The sequence below is a fragment of the Orbicella franksi genome, chromosome 3 (genome assembly GCF_964199315.1).
Source record: "Orbicella franksi chromosome 3, jaOrbFran1.1, whole genome shotgun sequence".
Taxonomy (NCBI): Eukaryota; Metazoa; Cnidaria; class Anthozoa; order Scleractinia; family Merulinidae; genus Orbicella; species Orbicella franksi.
The window spans coordinates 21,802,854-21,830,592 of record NC_138147.1 but is presented as its reverse complement, the minus strand read 5'-3'; the positions used below and the strand labels follow the sequence as shown (position 1 = coordinate 21,830,592).

Genomic DNA, 27,739 nt, shown 5'->3' with positions numbered 1-27,739 from the left:
ATTCTGGTCAAAGAGAAACCTAATGGAAAGCTGAGGATATGCATAGACCCAAGTCAGACGATCAACAAGGCAATCAAAAGACCGATCTACACCATCCCAACAATCGAAGAGAAGCTACCACTATTGACAAAGGCGAAAGTATTTACTATTGTGGACGTATCGGAAGCCTTCCACACCATTGTATTGGATCATGATTCGTCACTGCTCACCACATTCCTGGGGCCAAACGGATGTTATTGTTACACACGCATGCCATTTGGTATCTCTTCGGGACCAGAAGAATACCAACGTCGACAGCATGAGTTCCTGGATGGCCTCCAGGGTATCATTAACATTGCTGATGATATCTGCATATTTGGATGTGGTGACACCAAAGAAGAAGCGGATATTGACCATGACCGAAATTTGATCGCCCTATTAGACAAGTGCAGTGACTATGACCTACGACTTTCCGTGAAGAAGCTCCAATTCAAGGCCAGCTCGGTTACCTTCATGGGACACAAACTTACTGACAAGGGCGTGGAGCCTGATCCATCTAAGGTGACAGCCATAAAGGAAATGCCAAGGCCAACAGACAAAGCTGCTGTTCAACGTTTTCTGGGCATGTGTCAGTATCTCAGCAAATTTTGTCGGAACCTGTCTGAAATCGTCCTACCCCTCAGGGATTTAACCAAACAAGACGCAGTGTTTGCATGGTCCAACATGCATGAAAACTCGTTCGACTCAGCAAAGCAACTCATTGCCTCAGCAACTGTTCTTTGATACTATGACCCGTCTTCTCCTGTAACCCTCCAAGTCAACGCGTCAGAGAATGCCATTGGAGGAGTACTTTTGCAGGACGGCCAGCCAGTGTGCTTTACTTCGCACACTCTTAGCGCCATGGAAAGGAACTATGCCCAGATCGAAAAAGAATGCCTCGCGATAGTCACCTGCATGAACAAGTGGCATCAATATCTTTACGGAAAGAGCAACATCACAGTTCACACGGATCATCAACCTTTGGAGGTGATCTTCAAGAAGCCTCTGAACCTGGCCCCACGCAGGCTACAAAGGATGATGTTAAAGCTCCAACGGTATCAGTTCACAGTCAGCTATAAGAAAGGGAAAGAACTATAAGTAGCAGACACTTTGTCGCATGCGGCCATCAACGATCCAACTTTAATTGACATTCAGCAAGCCGAAGTGTTTCACCTTGAGCTAGCTGAAATGAACCTCAAACCGAGTCAGGTTACAGCTGACACACTACAACGCATCAGAACCGAAACCAGCAAGGACCCTGCCATGGCAGCTCTGTACGAAACAGTAATGAATGGTTGGCCTGACGAGAGGAAAGAAGTTCCTGAGCCACTCAGGTTGTATTGGAGCTACAGGGACGAAATCTCGGCATACGACAGTGTCCTTTACAAATCACACCAAGTTATCGTGCCTACTTTGTTGAGACCCGAGATGCTTAAAAAGATCCACACGGCACATCAAGGCCCTGATAGCAGTATACAACGGGCCTGTGAAGCTCTCTTCTGGCCTGGGATGCAAGCTGCCATTCGAGAAGTGTGCTTGGCCTGTGGAATTTGTGCTCAGTATCAGGCTGAATGGCCAGTCGAACCCATGCTCTTGCATGATGTACCCTCACGGCCCTGGTCCAAGATAAGTGTGGACCTGTTCCAACTCGATGGAAAGCATTATCTTGTGATGGTAGACCATTACAGTGATTATTTGGAGATGGACTATCTGAGGAGTACAACAGTTAGTGCCCTTATAAAAGTTATGAAACGAAATTTTGCCCGTCATGGCATCCCGGACGAGTGCATTAGCAACAATGGGCCGCAATTTGATAGCTTTTTTTTTTTTTACTTACAACACTAACTCTATTTACATTATATTGCTCTAATTATTTACACTATTTAAATTACAATAACTAAACGACTTACATTACTAACAAATACAGTTACACGACTTACACAATTAAGAAATACAGTGACGACAAGGGGCAAAGAAAAAAAACAAAACTGAGAAGAAAAATAGCTAGTTATCATTACAGCTTGAGGTTGTAGTACAGAAACATAAAAAAACAGACCAAAGGCATGTGGTACATTAAAAGTAAAATGAGTTATACATCTGACAGGAGATTAGAAATAGATTAATGGATAGGAGATAGATAACCCTACAGAAAATATAATCTAAAATATTAATTAAATCCTCATGTATCCTGTAAGAGGTTTCCATTTCTTCGTGTCTCCACTTTTTGTTTCTATCTCATATTGTAATTTTAGTGTGCATATGAAAAGCGTAAGATTTGGATGATCATTTTTTGTTTTAGCGAGCCATATGTGATATCGTGCTAAGAGAAAGCAGTAATTTATAAGAAGCGCAAATTGAGAGATATCTGGCCTCAGACCCAAAGCAGTAATATTTGTCAAAGCATAATCTCTAGGAAGTAAATTTAAGTTTTTCAGCCATTCAGTAAGTTTAATCCAAAAGTGAGATGTTTGACGGCATGACCAAAAAAGATGAATTATTGACTCAGAGGAGGTGTGACAAAAACTGCACTTTTCATCGCCCTGTAGACCTATTCTAAATAAAAAGTGATTGGTTGGTACACGTCTATGTAAGAATTTAAATTGAAACTCTATCAGCTTAGTGCTCTTTGTGCATTTTTTAGCTAAAAGATAGGCAGCATTCCAATTTATGTTGTCATTTATTGGTAGGCCACAATCCTCTAGCCACTTCTTTTGACTTGACTCTGGGGTTAAACTCTTGTTACTAATCAGTTTTTTATATATTATTGTAGTTGGCAATTTGATAGCTACGAGTACTCACGATTCACCCGGGATTACGGTTTCAACCTTGTCAAGTCATCTCCATACTACAGCCGCGGTAATGGGAAAGCGGAATCCGCTGTAAAAATCGCCAAGAATATCCTGAAGAAGTCATGTCATGAAGACCCATATCTTGCCCTCTTGGCCTATAGGAACACTCCTCAGCAAGGACATGCTTACTCACCAGTGCAGAGACTTATGTACCGAGGGCTACGTGACCTTATTCCCATGGCTACAAGTCAACTTCGACCGCAAACAGCCGCGCCAAGATTGGTGGTGTTATTGTAGGAAGAAGACACCGATCAAAGATGCAGTATGACAAGAAGGCATCAACGCTACAGAGGGAGTTCTCACCAGGGGAGAAAGTATTTGTGAAGCCTAACCCCAAGAATAAACACAAACCATGGATTTACGGCGAAGTAGTCGGAAACCCAGCTCCAAGGGCTTGCCTGGTAAGCACCCCGTTGGGGCCCATTTGTCAAAACCACAGTCAGATCAGGAAAGCCCACATGAAGCCTGTTCACCACTATCAAGTGGAGCCGGCCGACTTGGAAACAGCATCTTTACCTGGGGCAGACGACGTGCCAATGGAACAAAACCAACAGTCAACCCAACTGATCGCAGAACAAAACCAACAGACGGACCAAACAACTGTAGAGCAAAACCAACAGGCGGACCAGCCAAGGCCGGGGGCGCTGGATCTAGAACCTACACAACCGAGTGTCACGCAACGGAGATCGACAAGATGTAGAAATATGCCTGCTAGGTTTAAAGACTATGTTATGAACATTGTGCACTCTCTCAGACCAGTCAAATGACCATTAACATTGACCGAATGTCTCATGATCACTGTTATTTTACATTGTATATATTTTCTTTCCTGTTTCTTTTGTTTTGTTTCTTTCAAAAGGGGAAGGGTGTTGCACATGTAGTAATATGCACATGTAATCAGATGCATCAGCACATTCTATCACATCGGCACGCACTATGTATGCATAATGAGTATGTATAATGTAGTTTCTTGAATAATAAATCATTTGATCATTTACACAGCAATGTGTAACATACCCACTTAGGGTTATGGTCAAAATCAATCAATCACTTTGCCTCATTCCACGCGAGGTGTTTCCTCTCCAACTCTGCCATTCTTGTACATCGTCAGGTGTGCTGGGGTCTCCCTCTCTTTCGCTTCCCCCTGTGGGTTCCACTCCAGTGCCCTCTTGACTACATGTCTATCTGGTCTCCTCAATGTGTGGCCGATCCAGCCCCAAGCTCTTTGTGTTATCTCTTGCTCTATTGGTTGCTGCCCTGTTTGTCTCCAAAGCTCCTTGTTGCTGATTTTTCTAGGCCACCAAATCTGCAAGATGTTCCTCAGGCTGTTATTGATGAACACTTGCAACTTCTGCTCCAATTCCTTAGTCAGCCTCCAAGTTTCAGAACCATACAAGAGCACTGCCTTCACATTTGACCTAAAGACTCTCAGCTTGGTCTTGGTTGTTAGTGCTGTGGATCGCCATATTGGTCTCAGCATCACAAATGCCTGTCTAGCCTTTCCGATTCGTCCCTGAGTGTCCTCATCAGTACCTCCCTTCTTGCTTACAATGCTCCCAAGGTATGTGAACTCATCCACTTCCTCAACCCACCCCCCTGCAACCATCACACCATCGCCACGTTTGGTACCAATACACCACAACTTTGTCTTGGTGGCATTGATCTTCAGGCCTACCTTCGCACCTTGCACCTGCAAGGCCCGTGTCTTATCCCTCATATCTTGAATTCTGTGCAATAGTAGGGCCAGATCATTGGCAAAGTCAAGATATTTAAGGATGTCGTAAAGGTCCACTGAATACCTCTCTTCCTGTCAAAGGCTGTCCTTGTCACCCAGTCCAGGGCGACCAGAAACAGCACGGTAGAAACAGTAACAGGGAAAGATAATTATTTGAAAAAATCAGAACAATACATAATAGGTGTGTCACGACAATTGGGAAGCTATGGCTAATTACGTGATGACATTTTTCAGCAAAAGTTTCCTAGAATGTCTTCAGCATGATATAAGCTCATTTCTGTTGTTTGGGATTAAAATATTATGAAATATTTCTCCCAAAAACACAAATTACATTTCCTTGTAACGTTTGAATAAGATCTAGCCTCCTTTATCCTATACCATTTGATGTTGAACTCAACGTTCTGGTCCTTCAGGCTCCATATATGCTTGCTACCCTCAGTTGCACTTCTATACTTTTTGCTTCAAAATGAGCATATATGATTTCTATATCTTAATTTAAATGGGGTGTCACAAAGTCCGATGTATGTCTCTTCAGTTGTTTGTATAGTGACTTCAGTCTGGTGTAATTATTATACTTTCAATGTTACAGTTGCCATCCATGGGGCACATGTCTGGTTTCCGGCAGCTACAATTTTTCTTATGTTCTTCGAGATTTGTAGAATTGCTGATTACAGCTTTGTTGTGGCTGGATATAATTGTTTTGACGTTATTTATGCCGCTGTAGCTTAATATAAGAGTGTTCCAATTGAAAATTTTATGCAGTGGGTTAGACTTTGGGAAGTACTGATCAATAAGGGAGATGGAGCATTTTCCAACATTTTTTTCCACATTCCTGCTGTGTGGTGGGTTGTACCACACTATATTTCTCTGTCTGTTTTCCATGGCTGGGGTGTCTGGCTGTAGTGGGACACTTAGTGACAATTACGCAACATACCGTATAGTCTTGAAACTGGTCGAAACCGGTCTTAGAAAAGAAAACATGTTGTCCAAGGTCGAAGCTAAGTTGTTTACTGTTATCTTTGCTCCACTTCAATAAACCTCAGAAGTACTGTTTACTTGCCTTGAACCTCATCCTGGTCCAGCTACAAGTGGTGGAGAGCCCGTTTCAAATATGCCTACCACTATCAAGGAAATTCAAGGCGTCGTTGCCAGTTTAAGCGAAGTTGTCAAGGGATTAGTTGGCGCCATTCAAGCCGCTCACACTGCACAAACAACCGGGTCACAGGCTACTCTGCCTGAAAATCCTGCTGTTCCTTCTACACATGTAGCCAGCCTTTGCCTACCAACACTCCAGTTACCTACATTCCGTCAGGAAACGAAAGTTCAGGATGATATTGCTGATCTTCTTGATCATTTTCACAAACAGACAGCTCAAATTCCTGTCACTGTTCGCCTGTCGCTCCTTGAGCAGCAATGTATTGGTGAGTGGCCATGCTAAGCGCTGTCGTTTTGTCGTAGCACCGAAGATTTCACTGAGAAAACCCCACAGGAGCAGTTGGAGTGTTTTGTCACGAGTTTACGCAAAGAATTTCAAGAACCTGCTGACTTGAAATGCCGCTGCCTGGCTTCTGAATTGAGTGCCATGAAACAAGATCCTTCGGAATCAGTTGATGAATTTGCTTTCAAATACAAGAACATCCTTCACCAACTCGACAAACTGGGTAAAAGTCTCAATAAATCCTGTCCAACGTGTTTAACTCCAGTTTATTTCCAAGCTACAACCGCATATCACACGTCCTCTGGTTCTTCAAGTGCAGAATGTAGCTCAGCTTGAAAAAGCCATCAAAGCCGCTCAATGGATCGAGCATTCATTCATTACTAGCGAGTTGCCTACGCCTTCCCAACAAGATTCTTCGTCAACATCAACAGTTTCTCATGAAATCCCACAGTGTACAGTCCTTGTCAACACTTCTGAGCAATTTTGCAGCGACAATCGGCCTTCTCAGGAGCAAAGATCTTGTTGGCTCTGCAGTCACACACAACACTCAGCTCATGATTGTCTTTGCTGTTCACCTAAGAAGAATAAGAAACCGCCAGAAATATGCTGCAACTTTAACAGACTTCTCTCTGAGAGCTGCAAGAAAGCCAATAACAAGTGTTCAGCTGGAAGACTTCATGAATGTTTTCAGTGTCACCAATGGGGATGCAAAGCTTTATGTCACAAAATCGTGCCAACTCAGTCTCTGATAGCGGGAATTCCTCCCTCCAATGAACCTTCTGATGTTGAACTGTCACCCACCACTCAGCAACACACTGTATTTGGCTTACCAGCTGTTGCCAACCCGGGTGGTACACTCAAAGAGTGCCATATCCTCCGGACTCCCATTGTCTCTGCTGGAGAGAAGCCTCCTTTACCTCTTGACAAATGCTGTTCAGTGTCTCTTGTTAGCCGTTCCCAGGCTGACCTTGTTGACTCTAAGCACCCTCAGTTGAAGTATGAGTCACTTGAAAAACCAGTTGCTGTCTCTGTTGCTGATGCAAAGGCTCAGCTGCAAGCTGTTGGCACAATGGAAATTCCCATACAGTGGAACAATGGCAAAGAAACAACATTTCAGATGCTATTAGTTCCTGGTCTTTCTTGGCCCATTTTTTTTGGGGAGAACCATTTGCACTCTACACAGGCCTTGGTGGATCATGCTGACCCTAGCATCCACTTTTGACATCCTGGCATGTCCTTCAAAATCACCTGTTCTCTTCAGAATCCTCTTCCAGAAGCATCTCATCGTGGTAGCAACACCCATGCAGGCGTCACCTGTCTACTCACAGGAGCTCCATTGCCAGGCCATTCACCAGGACCTTCAAAACTAAATCGTGGACTGAATTTTGTCTCTGTTTACCTCACCCTGGGTACATCACTGCTGTCACTCTCACACTCAGATCTATGGGTTCATGGTCAAGAAATTCAGCCTGGTGTTAGAATTTTAAGTGGTCCATTTCAGCTGACAGCTGCCACTGATCAACTTCTTCCTGTTGTTTCCTACCATGCATCAGTCTGCGATCTCACATCAAGTTCAACCGCAACCATTAGTGAACATGTCATCTCTGACTTTCAGTCCCTGTATACTATTACCCTAGCAGTTGAGTGCAAACGTAAACGGACAGATATCCCACAAAATGTTATTCTTGAACATCTTTGACCAATTCAGGAGTAAGACTTGCAAGTTTATGAAGATGCAGCAGAGAATACTGCAAACATTCTTTCAGAAAGCTGGATGTGCTGGGCTAATGGACAGGCAGCCATATCACCCACTGATGGTGAACCATGTGCAGACATCCGCCCTGATACTGAGCAAAAACAACCCTTACAGAATGCCACACCCTCATTGCAAGAACATAATGTAGTTTAACCTCGGTCTAATGCATTAAGTCCAGATTTAAACAAAGGCGCACTTTCATTTGAACAATATCTTAGCTCATTGTCAAAACCTCAGTGTTTTGCTTCTGAGGCATGTAAAGCAGTTTACCAACGTTTACCAGATGCTAGAGACATTCTTGACCGACATGGAAAACTGAAAGGACTTGTTACCAAATGACCTTTCTTATCACTGAAAGGTGGACCTCATGGGGGTAATTACCTCGTCTTAGATGTCAAGCTGTTTCAAGAACTGAACAAGTAAACCCTCCAAGAAGGGGTGGACTCATGAGCAAACTTAAAGTTTTCTTTTCGTTTAAATTATTACATGAATCATTTGTTTCCGTTGTTCCAGTTATAAACTTAAAACCCAAGAAGGGGTGGACTGTAGAGCAAGAGTGCTTAATAGTTAATAGAATAATAGTTAACACTTAGGCTCAAACCCAGCAGTTCTCCTTGAGGACACAATGTGACTTAAAAATTATACATGAAGTACCTAAATCCTGCTTCCATTCTGCAACTTCTTGTGAAGTGAGTTTCAGCCTGGACTCTTGAGATATATCTATTCTTGATTTGGGATGATGGAAATACAGACTGTCCACCTGTTTATCAATTAGAACTTACACAGATCAAAACAACACTGCTTTCTTACCACCTGAACCTCCTAATAAAAAAACATGTGCAAAGTTTGAATCCAGAATTATTTTAGGAGTGATTACCAGTAAATTGCCCTGTAAGAGAGTTTCCTTTCTTTTCCCGCTCAGTGAAAGACAAGAGGGAACCTCTACTTGTAACTGCTTGACTTCCTTTCATGCATCCTTACATAATAATTAAATGAATGCCCATGCTCTGATTGGTCAATCAGCTATGGTTATTGTGCCAGTAAACTCATGGAAATTTCGCATGTCTGAATTATTATATAAAAGCAATAGACCACAAGTTTCTATGGTTTAGAGGCAAGTTAACCCACTTGGGATGTTGGAAGAACACTCAAAGAATACGTAAATCACTCGCCTGCTGCTCGTGATTTACGAATTCTTCTCCTGTTCTTCCGACATCCTGCATGGTTTATCAGCCTATAAACCATAAAAACTTGTGGTCTATTGCTTAAATAAACTATGTCAGCATATTGCATCCCGTGCTTTCTCATGCAAAACTTTGTACATGCAATCAGATTTTGAGCTGTTTTCTTGGTAATAACAACTAATTACTTGAATTCAGACCTTTTGACCATTGCTTTGTTACAGAAAATTAAATAATCTAGAATTGTACTAAAGTTCTACAAAACAATGAATGACAAAGAAACAGAAGAATTGAACCAAATTTAACTTCATTCAAGACTATGCTATCTAGCATAGCATTTTGCAAATTGCAAGCTGGGTGCAGATAAACAAATTAAACAGTTTTCAAATAATATTAAAAATGTTAACTTAATAACCTGCTTATCAAAACTCTTGTCAAGCTCTGTTGGCATTAAGTAGCTTGAAAGCGTGGATTAATGTACAGCAATAGTTGCTGGAAGGAACTGAGCAACCAGCAAAATATCAAAAATTGCCAGTCATTCACTGGACAAAGTTTGAAGTTTTTTGACAAACCCATTTAAGTGCAAAATTGCCAGTTGCAACTTTGTAACCAATCACAATGCACTGAATATTGTCAACAGTCTCATAAATGGACAGCATGAACAGCATTTTGAATCCTTCATTTATACCATACCACAGAAACTACGGCCAATCAGAATAACGATTACAGGAAAGCCATTGGATATTTGACAGTATTACACCCAACCTTCCTATCATGCGCCGCGTGTATGCAGCATTGATTGTGTTGGCCACTGTATTTTCTGTGGTGTGGTATAAAATAGTTATGCAACACTCTCATGGTATACCATGGAATATCCACCTTGTCACTTGTATTTTCCTGGTATACACACACTAAACACTCACCTAAAGGCTCATGTGTATACCAAGGAAATACATTCAAGTGACTCATAGGACATTCCAAGGTATACCACTCAAAAACATTACATCACTAGTATGTATATCATGTATACCATTTTGAACTAGTTAAAACTTGTCAAAAACCAGTAATTTTTAATTTATTTGCACCTGATTGTGGATGGCAGCTGATCAAACTACTGTGTGTATATAAGGAAAGGGTTCCCTCTTGTCTCTCACTGAGCAGAAAAACAAGAGAATACCTAACCCATATGATAAGTTAGTAACACACGAAAGTTCCAAAATTGAATTTTTTGATTACATGTAGTTTGCTTCACCAGAAGCCTCTTCAATTGAAGAAAAATATAAAAAGTTACCTTTGTAAATGTAGCTCAATAAGTATTCACACCTCAATGTAGACATCTATGTCTTGGGAAAATAGCCCATAAAATTGGTAAAATACATTGTATGCAGAGTATAAACAAACCTGTCTACATAGGAGTGATGACAAATGCAATGCACACTGCCACTCCTTGTATACACAATGATCAAACATTTTTCTTTACCTTCTCAACTTTTACTTTTGCACATAGCTGCTGCAACACTGTCATGAAGTTCAACATAAATCCATCCGAGGCAACTTGTCTATCGTCAACCTAAATAAATCAACATTTACAATCATAGACAAATTGTGTTGGAAAATGCCAAAAACATGAAATCATAATCGTAACATCTACAGAATAAGTGTCAGAACCCCTATTCCTCCTTTCAAAGTTGGAAAATGGCAAAATGCAAATTTGTGTTGGATGAAAGTGTTTTGTCAACATTGCACAGGGGTGGGGAGGAGCAAAATGTGTATAGAATGATTTTTTTCCAACTCTTGTGACCAAGGTTGTGGCTTGTCATGTCATTAAAGGTGGCTCAAAACAGTTTCCAGCATGTAGATTTTGATGGGTCATTATGACCACTCTTATCACTTGATGCTGAAATCAAGGTATCAAAAAGCTGCCCAATCATTGGTGAAAAGTGAACCCTTGGAGCTGACTGGCTCATAGCTGCCGGAGCTTAACCCAGATTCTGTAGCATGAAGCAGCTAGGAGTATTTCTACTCCCCCTGGATGGGATGCTAGTCCATCACAGGTCACTCCCCCGCAATTTGTTAGGTTTCCCCAACAATTCGCTGGTACCCAGTTATACTCCTGGGTGGAGAGAGGCATTGTGAGAGTTAAGTGTCTTGCCCAAGAACACAATACAGTATCCCTGGCCAGGGCTTCAACCAGACTGCTTGATCCAGGAACAAACGCACTAAATTTTTAAGACACAATAGGTTACCATAGCAACAGTATGACCTGCTAAAAGCACCCTTTATTACAGCTTTCAGGACTTATAATATGAAAATAGCAAGGTGAAAGTTTTTTATATCACCAAATTTTAATAAGTATGATAAAGACGCTAGGGTTCAGAGCCACCTTACAGTTTTGAAAATTTAAGGTGGCGCTGAACCCTATATACAGAAGTTTTTAAACTTTGCCAAAAGTTGCATCTTATCATGCTTATCAAAATTTGATAATACCAAAAAATTTCACAGTACCGTTTTTGAATTATAAGACACTAAAGCTGTAATTAAGGGTGATTTTAGCAGGTCGTATTGTTGCTATGGTAACCTATTGTGTCACGAAAATGATAACACTGTGTTCACCAATGATTGGGCAGTTTTTGGATACCATGATTGTAGGATCAAATGATAAATAGTAGTTAATAACGACACATCAAAATCTGTGCTGGAAACCTTTTTGAGCCACCTTAAATATGCTTTAAATATGTGTTAAATATGCTTTACAATGCAAAATAGCATTGTAAACTAGTGAGACAATCTCAGATAGTGCAGAGTGCAATTGATAGCTCTGGCATGGTAGTCACACAGGTCCCAGAACCCCTGCCCTGTTCACTCCCGGTTTGTAATTTCCCCTTGCAGAATATGAACAGACAGAAACCTTCATAACACACAATCTTAACAGCGTGTTTGTTTCATTTGTGTGCAGTATTTTAATTCATGGTCCAAAAATAACTTACAATTACTATTTACTCTAGTGTTTCACATAGTTTCCATTCATAATTCTTAAGAGTGCCTGCCTGTAAAAATCAGACTAATTCTTAATTTCGTGGCAAGGGTCGAAAATTTGATTTCGCTCATATTTTCATGATAGATAGGCTAGGGCATGACAAAAACTACTGGATAGTTTTTTTGGCAAAATATCCTTTTATTTCAAAGAAATATGCAAATTACCAAATTCCGTTAAAATTGTCATTTGAGGCACCATTTTATTACACAAGTTTGAGAGCCTCGCATGCAAAACCACATCATTCTTCCGTCTTTAAAACACTCAAATATTTTTGTGCAATGTTTAAATGTGTACTGGGTTGATTTTAGGGAATGTTGCGTTGTCTTTTTGGGTGCAAAATAATTAAATTTCGAAGACATGTATTTCATTCACTTAAAAGTACTTCGTGAATATAATTACTTTTCACCATGTGCGAAACCTTCAAATGGATCAAGCTTCTAGTGGTTGAATAGCAGAAGGATGGTCTACAGACTCCTGTAAAAATTTCTTTGGGCAAATGATTGTGAGCGACGCGAGAGCTTTTCAAAGTACGTCAAAAATGCAAATATTTGACCATCCGTCGTCAAATTTCAATTTACGGGTTAGACGTATATTTTAGCATGCGCCACACGACTTGACCTATAATAAGTTGAAATAGACACAGAGCTGATAATTTCGAAATGTTCTAACCTTATTTGTTGGTAAAGGCAGGTCCAAAGCCGATTTGATGTGTTTCTAGTTGATCTCTCACCATTCGTCGCACATAAAGCAGAAGTTTGCTATTGTTTACACAAGGTTAACGTCCGATGTACATCGCCTACTGTCAACCTATTATTGGTCGAATACTATGAATCTGTGACCATCTTTCTGCGCTTATGAACATCACTGCATCTAAGTCTAAAACGGCTAAGTCATTTGGAGATAGTTGCTTGCTTTACGCTTCGCCAAAATATTGCGTTTGATCGATTGCTGACCATTGCTGATAAGCGTGTGGGCGCAGCACAATCTTACAGCCGTTATTTGTTCGTCACGCAATGCTGTCACGGCATATGCTGCACATTTTGATCTGTTTTGTATAAGTGAAACAATTTAATCATTGTTCATCTGTTTGTTCATATATAATAATAATATGTGTACATTTATATAATCGTGTTCTATAGTGTACGTGGCGTCGGTTCAATTCACGTTTGTTATACGTTCTGACGTTTCAGACAACAGCTGATAAAGCTAGTGCCTGTACTCACTAGAATTTTAAGAAAATCACCATAAACAAATTATAGATCAATGAAGCAAGAACTAGCTGAAATAAAAATAGGAAATCACGTGTCTAATTTGTGAGAAAAACAGACTAAATTTAATTAGTAATTATGTGAGTAAATAGCCCTGGCCATGCCGTTTTATTTGGCGTATTTTGTTTGCTTAGTGGCGAGGCATTGGTATGTAACAGAAAATGGTGGACTGTTGTCAGTACAGTCCAAAATTATCATCAATAAAATATTGTAAATAAAACACCTATTGACCGGTTACCTCCGCGGCCACCATTTGGTCATTCCGATAAGGGTTTCATTATTGTCTTTACCCCTATTAAGCGGCCACCCAAAATTTAAGAACTTTGTTTTGGAAAGGGCGATGGCAGATAAGAGTCTGAAATTGAAGGTGCATGACGAGTGATAATTCAAACACATGTCTATCATGATTGTCTTGAATTGACTCCATGTTCACCAAGAAATTTATAACCCGACAGTGAAAAATTAAATATTCAAGATACACCAACCTCTATTTAAGCGGCTAGCCCCATTAAGCGGTCACCACCCATTTCCCTGAGGGTAGCCCACTTTATTACATGTAAACCAAAAATAATTGCATAGCGCGAAAAGACCTAGGTATGAGTTTAGCGTTACAGTATTATGCAGGGCATGTAGGTAGCGGTGGTCGAGTAAAAGATAACAACAGGGGCAATGGTAAACTATTCATTCTTTTCATTTCTTAATTCAATCTCTTCCTACTGAACACGATTGTGTGCTCCCAGTGATTCCAAGCCTTACGGAGCCTTACTTATTAGGATAGAAATTGTCCTACCCCTACCCCCTAAAATGGGATGACAGCATTGCATGACAAACAAGGAACCACTGCAAGCAAGGATTCAAGCCATCAAACCATGATGATCAAACGTAATAGTTTGGTGTAGTGCAAAGCAAGCAACTATCTACAAATAACTTAGCCGTTTTTGACTTAGATGCAGTGGTGATCATATGTGTCGAAAGAGGGTCACAGATTCATGGTATTCGACCGTTAAATAAGTTGCCAGATGGCGATGTACATCAGACGTTATGTAAACAAAAGCAAACTTCTGCTTTATGAGTGACGAATGGTGAGAGATCGACTAGAAACACGTCAAATCGGCTTTGGACCTGCCTTTTACAGCAAATGAGGTTAGAACATTTCAAAATTATCAGCTGTGTGTCTATTTCAACTTAACATAGGTCAAGTCATGTGGTGCATGCTAAAATATACGTCTAACCAGTAAATTGAAATTTGACGACGGATGGTCAAATATTTGCATTTTTTGACATACTTTGAAAAGCTCTCGCGTCGCTCACAATCATTTGCCCAAAGAAATTTTTACAGGAGTCTGTAGACCATCCTTCTGCTATTCAACCACTAGAAGCTTGATCCATTTGAAGGTTTCGCACATGGTGAAAAGTAATTATATTCACGAAGTACTTTTAAGTGAATGAAATACATGTCTTCGAAATTTAATTATTTTGCACCCAACAGGACAACGCAACATTCCCTAAAATCAACCCAGTACACATTTAAACATTGCACAAAAATATTTGAGTGTTTTAAAGACGGAAGAATGATGTGGTTTTGCATGCAAGGCTCTCAAACTTGTGTAATAAAATGGTGCGTTAAATGACGACTTTAACGGAATTTGGTAATATGCATATTTCTTTGAAATAAAAGGATATTTTGCCAAAAAAACTATCCAGTAGTTTTTGTCATGCCCTAGCCTATCTACCATGAAAATATGAGCGAAATCGAATTTTCGACCCTTGCCGAGTTATTTTCCATTTTTATGGACGGACTCTTAAATTCATTAATACGTGGAAGCAGCAAATGTGTCAATTTCACTTTTCATGACAACTTTGTAACTTGATAATTTTGTTTTCCTTGTGAACATAAAATGAATCCCTCATTTTCTCTACAATGTGCAGGTCCAGAAAATATCCATACTCCCCCCACAGAAGGGATTGGAGTTTTCCGGGGGGTGGGGGTTCTGTAAGACCAAAAAATTTAACAAAATGTGTGAAGCTTTATTGGAATTTCTACAGGGGTGGGGGATCTTAGAAAAAAAATCCCTTTCGTGGGGGAGGTATGGATATTTTCTGGAACTACACAATACATGGAAGATGTGTTTGTTTTCTTTTTTCACTGGTGGAGATAAATGGAAGAAAGTTAAATATCCGATGAAGAAGTGGAAAGAAACGATTTTGTTTTACTTAAAAAGCAAATTTTATTTTAGCCAATAAACAAGAAGTAAATGATTTAATTGAAGGGGTGAGTGCAAAACCATCCTAAGTGGCAATTTGGGAGAAAAAAATTTTCGCGAAAGGGCTTGAATTTTTGCATGTGGTCTTCCATGTAATAGAAAAATGTGGTCCTGTATTTTTGTTGCTGGTTTTTGTTTTGTTTTTGAGTCAAGTAATGGTTTACGTAAGAACTAGGAAGGCCAAACGCAAAATCGATTAAAAGGTGTGAATTCTTAATTATTAATTTCAATTAAATCGACAAATCTGATTGGTCGATGTCCAAAAATCGCCAAAAAAACAATGAAAAACCCGACATAAACAACATTTTCTCCTTAGTTTGCCCCATGTCCCTTCTGTCTACCTCACAGTCAAATATTAGCATTGTTCTATGTGCCAATCAAAAGTTAGAGTGGAAATGTGCATCACGAACAATCTCCATGAGACGCCATCTTGGATTTGCGATTTGCGATCAGAGACTTTATCAAGCTTTCTTGTCCGTTAAAGGTGTCTTTTGAGTCACAATTGTTACGAATACAAAGGTTATTTTGTCTACTTCGATCTTAAAGTACGTTATGCTGAAATACTGGTGAAATGCCCTTCAAAAGTGGTTGCTGTTGTCCACAACACAGTGAGTGGGGATTTGGAAATGTTGGAATAAAACAGCTGCTTGCTGTGACTTACCGCGAAGAAAAATTTTGTGGCGCTGGTAAATGGAGTGCATCTGGGCACAAGGAACGCAAACAGAAGATATGTACCTTTGGTAGGGAAAGGATTCAACTACAAACAAGATGCGAAGAGCTAGAGGTAAGCTAAAATACTGTCACACTTCCACATGTGTTACCATACTTCCCTCAAATGGCTAAACATCTGTCTATCTTTACTCTTCACTCATTCGATTTTGTTGTTTTTCTAGACTGCTTCAGCAAGCCAAAGTGTATTATCTCCTACGCTTGAGAGTAATACAGAAGATAAAGTTTGTGGTGTCCTAGATGATCCAGTTGAAGCTGACGTTTTCACTGATTACTCTAGTGGGAAACCCTCAGAGGACAAAGCATGTCAGATCCCAGAAACTGTTCAGAACCGCCAGAGCTACGAATGTGTCTGTCTCCGAAGGAAGATCGATTTAAGGAACGAAATTATGTGTAAAATAGACATGGTACTGTCGGACTACACAGCCCTTGGTGTGCAGGGTACTCAAGCCATAATGAGGGACATCCTTACTACCAAGAAATTCAAAGGTCAGTTTGCTGATTTGTTCAGTAGCCACCAGAAGAGTAGCAGCGATGACAAACTGTTGAATTCATTAGCAAAAGATTATATTGCAGCCAAAGATAAAGAGAAGAGCCAATTGATACGGGCACAGGGTGCAAAAATATCCAGCAAACTCCTTATTGGAGACAGCATGAAAGGGAGTAAACTAAATGTGAGTGGAGTGGAACAAGGGAGAAATCGGACTGAGACTGCACGAGCTATCGGACGAGTCAGTAAGTTTGGCGATGAACGGAGAAGGTTGTTGTCAATTGTGGCCCAAGATTTCACAATATCTGAACTTCAGAGTTATTTCCCTTGCTCAAAGTCAACCATTACTGCAGCAAGAGTGCATGCAATATTGTTTGGGAAAGGTGGTGTTCCCCGTGACAGTATTTTATTTACCAGGCAAGCAGTAAGTCCCGAGGTCATTGACGAATTTCAAAGTTTTGTCAACCAAGATGATATTTCAAGGCCTTCCTCTTGCAGAAGTGTGCTTGTTGATGGAAAGGAAACTGGTGTGAGATATTGGCAGTGTGACATCAAAAATGTTATCCAGCAATATCAGCTTAAGTTCCCTGATGGTCTGAAGAGGACATACATTTATTCACACCTTCCAAAGAATTTTAGAATGAACTTGATGCTTGCAGGCCTTTGCAACCTGTGTGATGACTTTGGTCATTCCAACTTTGAATCCTTGCAGCTGCTCCTAGATAACCTCAAAAAGGCTGGTATGATCAATGCTGCTGCTCATTCTGAAACTGTCTCTACCTCAAGACAGTACCAAAAATATCTGAAGGTGGAATTTCCCAAGGAGGTAAGCAGTAAATTGACAAATAGGAAATGCAGTATGGTTATCATTTGAAAAATGCTGAATCTGCAATTAGGGATGGACACGATGAATTCCCAAGAATGTTATGTATACCATTCCTAAAACCATTCCTAAAATATGCTTAAGTCCTCTGGACCTATATACAGTAGTATGTACTATAACCAGAGGACCAGGAGAATTACAAACTTACAGGGACTGCTACACTTACAGTAACAGGACATGTCATTTGAAAGTATAGTTCTTTTTAGTCATATTTTGACCTTCTTTGTCTACAAGTATTGAAGGTGTGTATGGATGGAAACCTCACTAACTACAATGTAATTCTATCATATTGCCTGCAGTAATGTCAATGTTCATGGATGTTATTAAGGTGGCCAAACACAGTTTTCAAGTGCCTATGCCTAATTCACCATTAATTTTAAACTATTTATGCTTTGGTGCCCGTTTTTTGCAAGAGTCAAGGTTAACCTCAGAGGGGTTTATTCTCGCATTTTGGCTAAGGTGTGTGCTGTTGCCATGGCAACGGGGCTGGTTAAAAACAAGGCTTAAAAAATGGTTTTTGTTTATTTAAAAAAAATCCAGTTGTTAGATTTTTTTCACCATTTGCCCACTACAAATTGACTTTAAATCCCTTCTGTCAACACTGTTCTAATAAAATTTTGACAGACGATTTTCGTAATTCGCTGTAAATCGTTTTCACTGCATGTTCTGAATTATTAAATTTCCCTATTTCAAAATTCAGATTTTTTGTGATACATCATTAACGTAGTTTCTGAACTATTTTTTTGCCAAATTTCTCAAAATTCTAACTACTGGATCGTTAGAAATCAGCAAGTTTCTGCAAAAGCAATCGGTCTCAATTTTTCGAGCAACTGCGCATGCACTGCATATAACTGGGTTCTTTCGGTAACAAAGAAAAAGCTGAGAATTGCTGGGTTCTTTGCATCGTTACCTTTTCTAATGTATCTTTGTAATAAAAGACTAAAACCATCAATACACTGCGTTCAAATATAAAGAAAAATAGCACAGATACTGCGGGTGTTGAGTAAATAAAATGACCGCTCTATTGACAGCATGTTTGTTTCTTGCAATCCTTGTGCATGCGCTGAATTGCATCAGCAAAAGTGCGCGGGAAAACTGTACTGTGTTCGGCCACCTTAATGCCATTTCTATATGTTCTTTTTTTGGTCTAGCTGGAGCGGCATTCTGCATGTGCTGAGTTGTGTCTGGATTATGCCCTTGGTCACTGTTCGGGGGAACATAACCAGTATTCATCCAATGTTGATCTCCCTAAAAAGGCTTCTTTCTCCAAGTCCTGGGATCAGATTGTTTCTAACCATAAGGAGTACCTTGCGCTCATTGTTTGCACAAAACACCAGGGGTGCTACTATCGCCATGTCCTCGCAAACCTTTGTCTTGGTGAGATTGTATTAATCATGGATTACAAGATGAAAGTTGAGTTGGGGCTTAGGACTCGTGAAAACCAACGAGAGTGGTACGGAAAGAGGGGGATATCTCTTCATGGTTTCCTTATAATTGCACAGGTAAATTCCTTCATAGTACCTTTTCTTGCAGTTTTTGACTTTGTTGTGAAGTGCACCCTAAGTTTATTTACATACACATTGTGCCTTAGAGCACAAGCATCCCATTTTGGCTTTGGAAACTTCTGCATCTCATTAATATGTTTGTTTGATTTGTTTTGATTTGAGTTTTTAAAATAATTGTAAACTTCAGGTGTCTGAGGGAGATAGAAAGGCAGAAGTGATTGACTTGTGGTCCGAAGATACAAAGCAAGATGCCTGGTTCACCCAGAGTGCCCTTGACATTGGTTTTAGATGGCTGGAAACTGTTTACCCAGGATTCACAGTCTACTTGTTTTCTGGTATGCTTACTTTAGATATATGTACATGGACCCGAATTCATTAATATGCAGCACATTAAAACAGTTCACCAACAAGATGAGGGTGTCATACTTTATTCTTTATTATTTTTGCAAATCTATCAAAGGTAAACGGCAGAAATAAAATCCAGTTGTCCCGTGGGCCAGTCAGTTTTCGGTTGCCCCCTCTAAAATCCATTTATTACTTGCCTGCCCAATAGGCGTGCAATGTTCATGATTTATCAACTATATCATTTATAAGGTACTGTTTATACTCAGTGATAGACTAAAGCAAACTGAGCTTACTGGTACTAAACTAGGTGAAAGATTCTGGACATTGACACAAACATATGTATTCTAAAGCAATCCATGTTTTCAACTCATTGTTTTGCTCATGTTGCAGACTTGAGTTTTGGAAATGTTTTTGAGTGGAATTATCAATAATAAGACTACTGAGGCTAATTTCATTTGCCCATGAGACCACCAAACTTCTATTTTCACTTGCCATAGGGCAAAATTTACTTGCTCCGGGCAGTCAGACCTGGGTATTTTCCTGTCCTGATATATATAAATGATTATGTTTACTTCCTCTGTTTTAGATAATGGGTCCTACTACCATAACAGTGGGGTTCTCCTGTACTTATCTGAAGTGAACAGAGTGTTCAAAATCACCTTGAAAGAATACAACTTTTTTGAAGCTGGGGAGGGAAAGTCTCAACTTGATTCCCACTTCGCTCATATCAGCCATATGATTGTGCGGTGGGTACGATTGGGAAACAATTTAGAAAGTGGAGAACACGTTGCAGAGCTGATCAAGGTATATGTTCCCTGGACATTGGTATTTTTCTGTTGAACAGTCACAGAAAAATTTCACTGACAGACTTAATACTCACTGTGCAAATACAAAACAACAGCAAAACAAAAAGACAAAAACACAGCTCAGTAGTTTACATTCAAAAGATAGTTTGAATGTCAGAACTGCATTATTAACATAACCCTCAAGTTTTACATTGGTCTACTCTTTCATAGTAAGTCTGCATTGCCCATTGAAAGGCTACTTAGCAAGCATGTATGTAAATGTAAATGGTTGGAAGGAGGAATGATTGTTAAATCTCTCCAGGATCATTGTAAGATGTAAATATGATTCTTGGCTGCACATGATAGTTGGAGTTGAATTAGGTGCATATATTTTTATTGGGGTGGTTTACTGAATAATACACACATCTTATTAGATGTTTTGGCGTGTAGTATCGCTGTATATTTTTACGAGTTGTATCCTGCGGGCTCGTCAAAGTGCAAACATTGGGTTATCCACCTAATTCAAACTCAGTGAATACTGTATATTTCAAAGGTCAGTGAAAAAGTCAGGGAACTATTGAGTTTTTGATGATTGGCAACTGTGTAAAGTAGTGTTCCTGATTTTTACATGTTTTTATTTTCTTCCAGACAATGAAGAATGCAACTTGCAAGAAGCTGATCATTGACAGATCAAAAGCAACAAAAGTGGGAACTCTAAAGGATATTTCGTTATTTGGAAACTTCACCTTTCCAACTGAAGGCCAATTTGCAAATGGTCTGCAGCTGAGGTCATTAGCCGGGGTTGGAAATGTTGTCAATAAGACACAGGCACAAATTGAAACACTGTCTGGACGCCAGATTCCAGTGGCTGGAGCAACTGGTGCATTAACATCTGAAGAAGAGCCAGCACCAGAACCGTCTCAGTGCCCTACACAATTTCCTACTTCAAGAAATGAGGGATATGCATTGAAGTTTATTCAACATGCCCCTGAGCAGTCAGTTGTGGCATCACTGCATGTTACTGTGGTTGACCAGTACCTACCAGAGAGGCTGGAAAGTGGATATGCCCTGAAACATGGTCCAGGAAAGAGAACAGTGTTCAGCCAAGCTCAGAGGGATATCATGATTGCATTTTACAACAGATAGGCAGTAAATCGCATTAGAGCTGAACCATGGAATGTGATGAGAGCAATGGAAGATGCAGGCTTGGAAGTACTTACAGCAACTCAAATCAAGAGTTGGTGGTCAACGTACCATCGGAAGAATAGGAATTTACCTGTGAGTGGGCCGCCCACTCCTAGTGTATCCTCTTCCATTGCACCATCAGGTAGCATGCCTTCTGGTACCCCATCTGCTCCAGTACTATCCTTCACTGCCCCACCGGCTACTGTGCCTTCCAATGCACCAACAGCTTCTGTGCGTACAACTGCATCGACGGCTACAATAGCTTCTGTGTCTACAACTACACCACAAACTACTGTGCTGTCCAGTGTTCCAACAACTTCTTTGTTTACAACTACATCACCAGCTACTATCCCATCGAGTGTGCCATCAGCTGCTGTGCCACTCAGAGTACCCACAGCTAACATGACATCCACTGCAACACCTGGTACTGTGCCATCCAGTGAATCTTTCAGTTCCACTGCTGCTGCCCTGGCACTTGTCTCACCTTAAGCCATTGTCACTGGTCGTGTATAGCAAATATCGGGTGCTGTAATAGAATGGCTTTTTCCTGCTGATTTTAGTCAGTCGACAATTGGTGGAAGAAATGGAAGCAATGCTTGTGCTTTCATTTCTCTGTACTTTGGACAAGTAGCATCAAAGGGTATTCTTCTTCTTCCTGGGCGACTCACCTCCTTCAATTCTGAAGATTCTAGTGAGCGTATAGATAAAAAACTACAAATTAAAATAAGGCTAAAATGCTATAATAATATAATATTCTTCCCCCACGACAAGGACTTGCACTGGATGTTCTTTGGAAGGATGCCCTCAGGGAGGCAATGATTTGAGGAAATGACTTGCATGATGAAATGTTTGATCATGAAGGAATAAATCTTAATGCGGATGAAGCTGTTGAAATGGCTGGTGATGACTGTGGTGTACTGTGTCTCGGCGGACAGCAAAAAGATCTATTTGGCGGGACTGTTGTTGCAAAACATTTACTTGCCGAGTTGCTTGATGATTTAGCTGGTAGGAGGCAAAGAATTTGTCTGCTGTTCTTTTCTTGTGGAAGAACAATGTTTTTACTTGTTGACAGCTGTAGACATATGTATTTTGTGGACTCCCATTCCCATAGAGACTGTGGAGCAATAACAGCAAGTTCTCCACCTGGCAATGGAGTAGAATTTACTGAATGGATTGATAAAATGATGAATTTAAATTGGCAGACCTCACTCACGTTGGGGTCTGTAACTGAAGTTATATATGCATAAGGGCTGATTTAGATTGCACAACCTTGTCATGTACGATTTTTCTAGTTTTCTAATCATCTCATGCAAGTTTCTCACAGGCGGTCATGTGTCATTTAAATCGGCCCTAATGGTTTGTTTAGACCATTCTCTATTGACTGTAGTTGTTCTTGACAATCAAAAGATCCATGTAATAGTTTGGTCATACTCACTATAAGATCAGATATGTCTCGGTGGCTTTCTGATATGTTCTTTACCAGTTGATCTAATAGCATTCTGATTTTCCTCTCGGGTTAAAAAGTAGAAGAATAGATCTTGTTAGATTGTTTCCTCATGCTAGTATAACTGGTCAGAACAACAACTAGCCTAAGGAATAGGTCAAATGATATGCTGACAGTTGACAGAGTTTTTTCAGTAGTCTGATACTGTAATTGTGGCATCCATGCCTATTTATTTGTCTCTCTCAAAAAAGAGGGTTTTTTTATCTAGAAAATATCAAAACCAAACCTGTAGACCTTTTTTGTCCTTTCTCTCCCCTCCCCCCAACCTGCCCCTCTCCATCATTTCAGTTTTTGAGACCACCTCCCCCTTTAAACTAACCCTAACCCTCAGGATGGGTATGGATATTTTCTGGAACCGCACAATGATTGAAAACAGAATATTGTACTTGTATGTTGTAAGCAATTAGGCATAATTTTTATCATTTACTTTTCTTCAAAGAGGCCATTCATGCGGTTATCTTCCATCCCGAGATGGAATAGAGCTTGGTAGTTTGTCCATTCCAAAAGATGTGGAGCCCTGTGTTTGTTTTGTTTCTCCTTAACTTTGCTTACCTGCACTAAGAACTGAATGTCTTCTTTTTTGGGAAACTGGGCATTGGCATAATATCGAGTAATAATTGAAATATTTTCTGCAAGTAACATTTTATACAAGGGGTAATACCTTGTTCAGTATGATAAAATTAGCAGTGTGTGTTATTGTTGATAGTCAAAAGCACATAAGAAAACAGTTGTAGAAAATTGTCAGATCTCACAAAAAAGAATATTTATTTTCTTACTCTGAAAAACATGCAAAAATACAAACTGAAAAATAAGAAAAGAGGCTAGAGGCTGACAAACAATTTATTTTGGAGGCTATAACGGTTGCATAGATTGCTTGCCGTCTTATACCGAAATAAAAACTACAACAGTTGCCTGATTTGCCTGCTGTCTTTGCTGCAAAAAGGTGATTACAACTATAGTTCATAATCATGAATGAGGCATGCTAACACAAAATGTATTTGATTATAGGAGAATAGCTGACCAAGGTTGTCCTATACGGTGTGAAGTTTCTTGTCCTCGTTTGCCATTATTTCACTTTTGATGACATCAAATGACTCCTTGCTTACTTTGAGGCATTTAGCCACAGACTCGTGATCTAAATCGGCTCCAGCGGCAAGACAATCGATGCCGTACACCTCAGCAACATTTAGCTCGGACGAGAGCGTGGCGAAGTTTTTTCCCAGCTTGAGGCCCTGTATGACCAGCATCTTCTTCGGCAACGGATTGTTTTTTCCATAAAGCCTACATAGTTCCATTTTCTACACAAAGAAAAGAAAAGTTCGAATTCAGTTAACTAAGAAAGTTATTTCTGAAAGCTTCGCAATGAATTCATCTAGTACTCACGCTAGAATCTAACTTCTTTCGCTTTGGTTCTGAGGGTCCACTCTCATGTTCTCCACGTGGCTGTGAATCTCCCTTTCTGGAATCAAACCAGCAAGTCAGAACAAATAACGGGGCACTGATTCGAAATTTCTAATTTGTCAGAATGCTAACAAAGCTTGACTTGCCTCTTTTCCATGTTTGGCGGGATAGCTCCTGAATGATTTCGCTATTGAAACAGCAGTAAGCTCTCTGCAGATCGAAAAATAATGCCCAGACATACGATGCGAGCAGAAACACGATCGCAATCGGCCAGTCAGAAGGTGCCACATTTTTACGATTTTACAATTTCTGATCAGTTTCACCACAAGAGTTTGAAGCATCGGAAGCCCTATTATCTTTTTTGTTGACATTTGTTCTATCATGGTGGTTCAGAATAACTTGCAAGTGATGTTCCAAGCTTATCGTCACGTTGATTGCTGAGGAGTATAAACATTTCACATAATGAACAGGTGCGTAAAGTGAAACAGTCAAGTAAAGAAAGAAATACTAATTTATCAAAGGCCATCCCATGGCCCGAGAATGGACTCCTTCTAGGTTCGCGATATGGCGGACAACGATTATTATTACTATTATAATATTTTTGAGGCAGTGGACATTATATCAAACTTTGCTGTGTTAGAAGACTGGTTTTGAAATACATTCACGGAACATTCATGAATTTCAGCCAGGTATTTACTTCGCGCGTCTTTGTCGGGCTCCCAAACACGCGTGAAAAAGTTACTGCTTTGGATCACAAACTGACAGTTCTTTAGTGAAATTCGAGCGAAATGGTCTTAACAAGGTTGCTGATTGATGGTTCACGGAACCGATCCCGATGTTATTCTATATCAGTTTAATTTTCTCAGTATTCGCCCATAGGAATTGTCCAGACTTAAGATATGTTACAATTTTTAATGTATCTAACGCATAGCCGAAATGAAATCTTATTTTAATGATTTAGAAGGGATCTTAAATCAAATTCTCAATTCAAAATTCGCGCTTTTTGCGCCTGGGCCAATCAAAACATTCAGATTTAATGTGATTATGGGGATTAGTGCCTGAAACGTAACTGACGCTATTGCACTAGTCTATTGTTCTTTTGCCTAGTTCTTACGCAGATCATTACTTAAAATGTATGCAAAAAAGCTTGGCTTTTCCTAGCCATGTCTGTAGGAGTTTATTTGTTGAACAGCAAACAGGCAGACTGTTTATAGTGTATGAAGTCAAAATCAAATCCCTCAGCATATAGAGCAGAAATCTGGGAACAGATTGTTTACATCAGTTATTGTGACATGAACACAAGACGTGAATTGACTGAGCGTCAAACGAAATACCACTGAACAAATAAGAGGTGTGCCGCATTAGAGTTCTGTCAACTAATATCTTAAGCATTGCTTTAAAGTACCTTGTATGCCTGCCTGGTGGTTGAGAGCCGTCATAAAGCCTTGATCAACCTGTAAGTCATCAGCACATTTTAAAGAACCAAAATGTGTTCTGAAACTTCGAAGGCAGCTGGTATACCGTAATCATGTTACGGCATTCGAAGTCAGATCAAGCCAGGCAGCAAAGTCCAAGAGCAGTTCTTGCCCAAGAAAAATACCCTGCGGTGAGTTGTGGCCCATTTACCAAGCATTGCTAGCATCAAAGTTTGGAAAACGAGAACTGGTTTTAGACTTATAAAATTTGTCTTGTATCGACCGCCATGTTTTCCCATGCACGAGGTGTAAAGACCCTTCCCGGCATGCATTGCCATCATGTTCTGCGGACGTTTCTTGAACTGGTAACTACATTGTTTTTCCTTTTTCATTTAAACACAATAATGGCCAACAAGTAGCAATCGATTGTAACGTAGATCTGTGGTCCAGGTTGCATTGATTTTATTTCAAATCGGCGTGATTTGTAGTGTTTTGAGCTTCTGGGATCAGCAGACATGCAGATGAATGGAGACTTGTACGTTGCGCAGAAGGGTTAATCTGTTAATCTGTCAGCCCTATTTATAGAGCGTTTTCACATGAAGTCATCAAATTCTTAAATCCAAAACTAAACGGCCACCGAAGTTGTTATCCTCATCAGGCATAAGAGGTACCAGCGCATTTTGAAATTCGAAGTTATGGTGGTGCATGACATAAAGCTACGATTGCGTTTGTCAAAAACTATGTATTTATCTCGTGATTTTTAGCTATTTAAGATGTTGCCGTATTCGTAAAATTGCTTATTGAAATTTTTATTTGTTTTATTTTATTTTTATTTAGACCTTTTTTGACCTGAAATCAACATTTTTGAGTTTATACGTTGTGTGAAATTACCATTTTCAGGAGCCCATCATGGGCTCCTGCCATTTTGCTGTTTTCTAAGTGAAACCAACATCCTTGCCACCACGTGTTAATGTCAAATCAACATTTTGACCTATTTAGACCTGAAATCAACATCATTGAGCTTATATGTTGCGCAAAATTACCATTTTGCTGTTTTCTAAGTGAAATCAACATCCTTGCTGTCACGCGTTAATATGAAATCAACCTTTTAACTGCTTTTGACCTGAAATTAATATTTTTCTAAGGTTACGCCTTGTGAGAAAAATCAACATTTTGTTGTATTTTGAGTGAAATGAACATTATTGTGGTCACGCCCTGACGTGACAACAAATAAAAGTTTTTTGCACATGTAATGTCTCAGAAACGATGCAAACTTCAGCAAAAACACATACAGAACATTGTTTATCACACCTAAGAAATAATGCATGCGAAATTTGGAGCTTTTTTGACAAAGTTCACTTTTGAGCAAAATACCCAATGCCCATTTTCGACCGAGCCCCTCCCATAAAAGAAACTGGGCTTTGTTATAATAAACCGTGCCGATCCTTTGTTATGAATCCTTAGTTATAATAAACCGAGGTGAGACTTTGACTTATAACAAAGGCTCGCATTGGTTTATTATAACAAAGGATCGGCTCGGTTTATCATAACAAAGGCCCTGGCTTTGTTTATCTGAAGGGCTCAGCTGAAAAAGAGCGTTAGGTATTTTTCTCAAAAGTGAACTTTGTCGAAAACGCTCCAAATTTCGCATGTAGTTTTGTTTAGGTATGTTTAGCAATGTCCCATAGTTTTTCCACTAAACTTTGCTTCATTTTCGAGATATTGCGTATGCAAAAAAACACTGGGTTTTCCTATCGGCGTCTTTACAAAGTGAAGCAAAAACCAGCAGCAAAAATACAGGACCACATTTTTCTATTACATTGAAGACCACATGCAACAATTCAAGCCCTTTCGCATAAAACTTTTTGTCACCCAAATCGTCACTTAGCAACGTCTGCGAACCCAAGCCAGAAAAGGATTTCTGTGACGTAGGAATTCTAAGCCAATGACA

The 27,739-nt window shown here is 39.8% G+C and overlaps 2 protein-coding genes across 7 annotated transcripts in view; one reads left to right on the top strand and one right to left on the bottom strand.

Moving 5' to 3' along the window:
* LOC145482661 (ubiquitin conjugation factor E4 B-like) overlaps positions 1-27,739 on the bottom strand; it is a 304,099-nt gene that overhangs the window by 108,803 nt on the left and 167,557 nt on the right. For all 6 annotated transcript variants that reach the window (XM_081461267.1, XM_081461269.1, XM_081461270.1 and 3 more), the window contains 2 exons: positions 10,458-10,547; positions 8,451-8,556 (listed from right to left, as the gene is read on the bottom strand). In XM_081461267.1, coding sequence (XP_081317393.1) covers positions 8,451-8,556; positions 10,458-10,547 — 196 coding nt within the window. The remainder of the gene's footprint in view (positions 1-8,450; positions 8,557-10,457; positions 10,548-27,739) is intronic.
* LOC145482763 (uncharacterized) lies at positions 13,363-21,434 on the top strand. The gene is made up of 5 exons (XM_081461390.1): positions 13,363-17,591; positions 18,800-19,150; positions 19,341-19,488; positions 20,085-20,302; positions 20,932-21,434. The coding sequence occupies exons 1-5, from the start codon at positions 16,665-16,667 to the stop codon at positions 21,427-21,429; spliced, it is 2,142 nt and encodes a 713-aa protein (XP_081317516.1). The 5' UTR covers positions 13,363-16,664; the 3' UTR covers positions 21,430-21,434.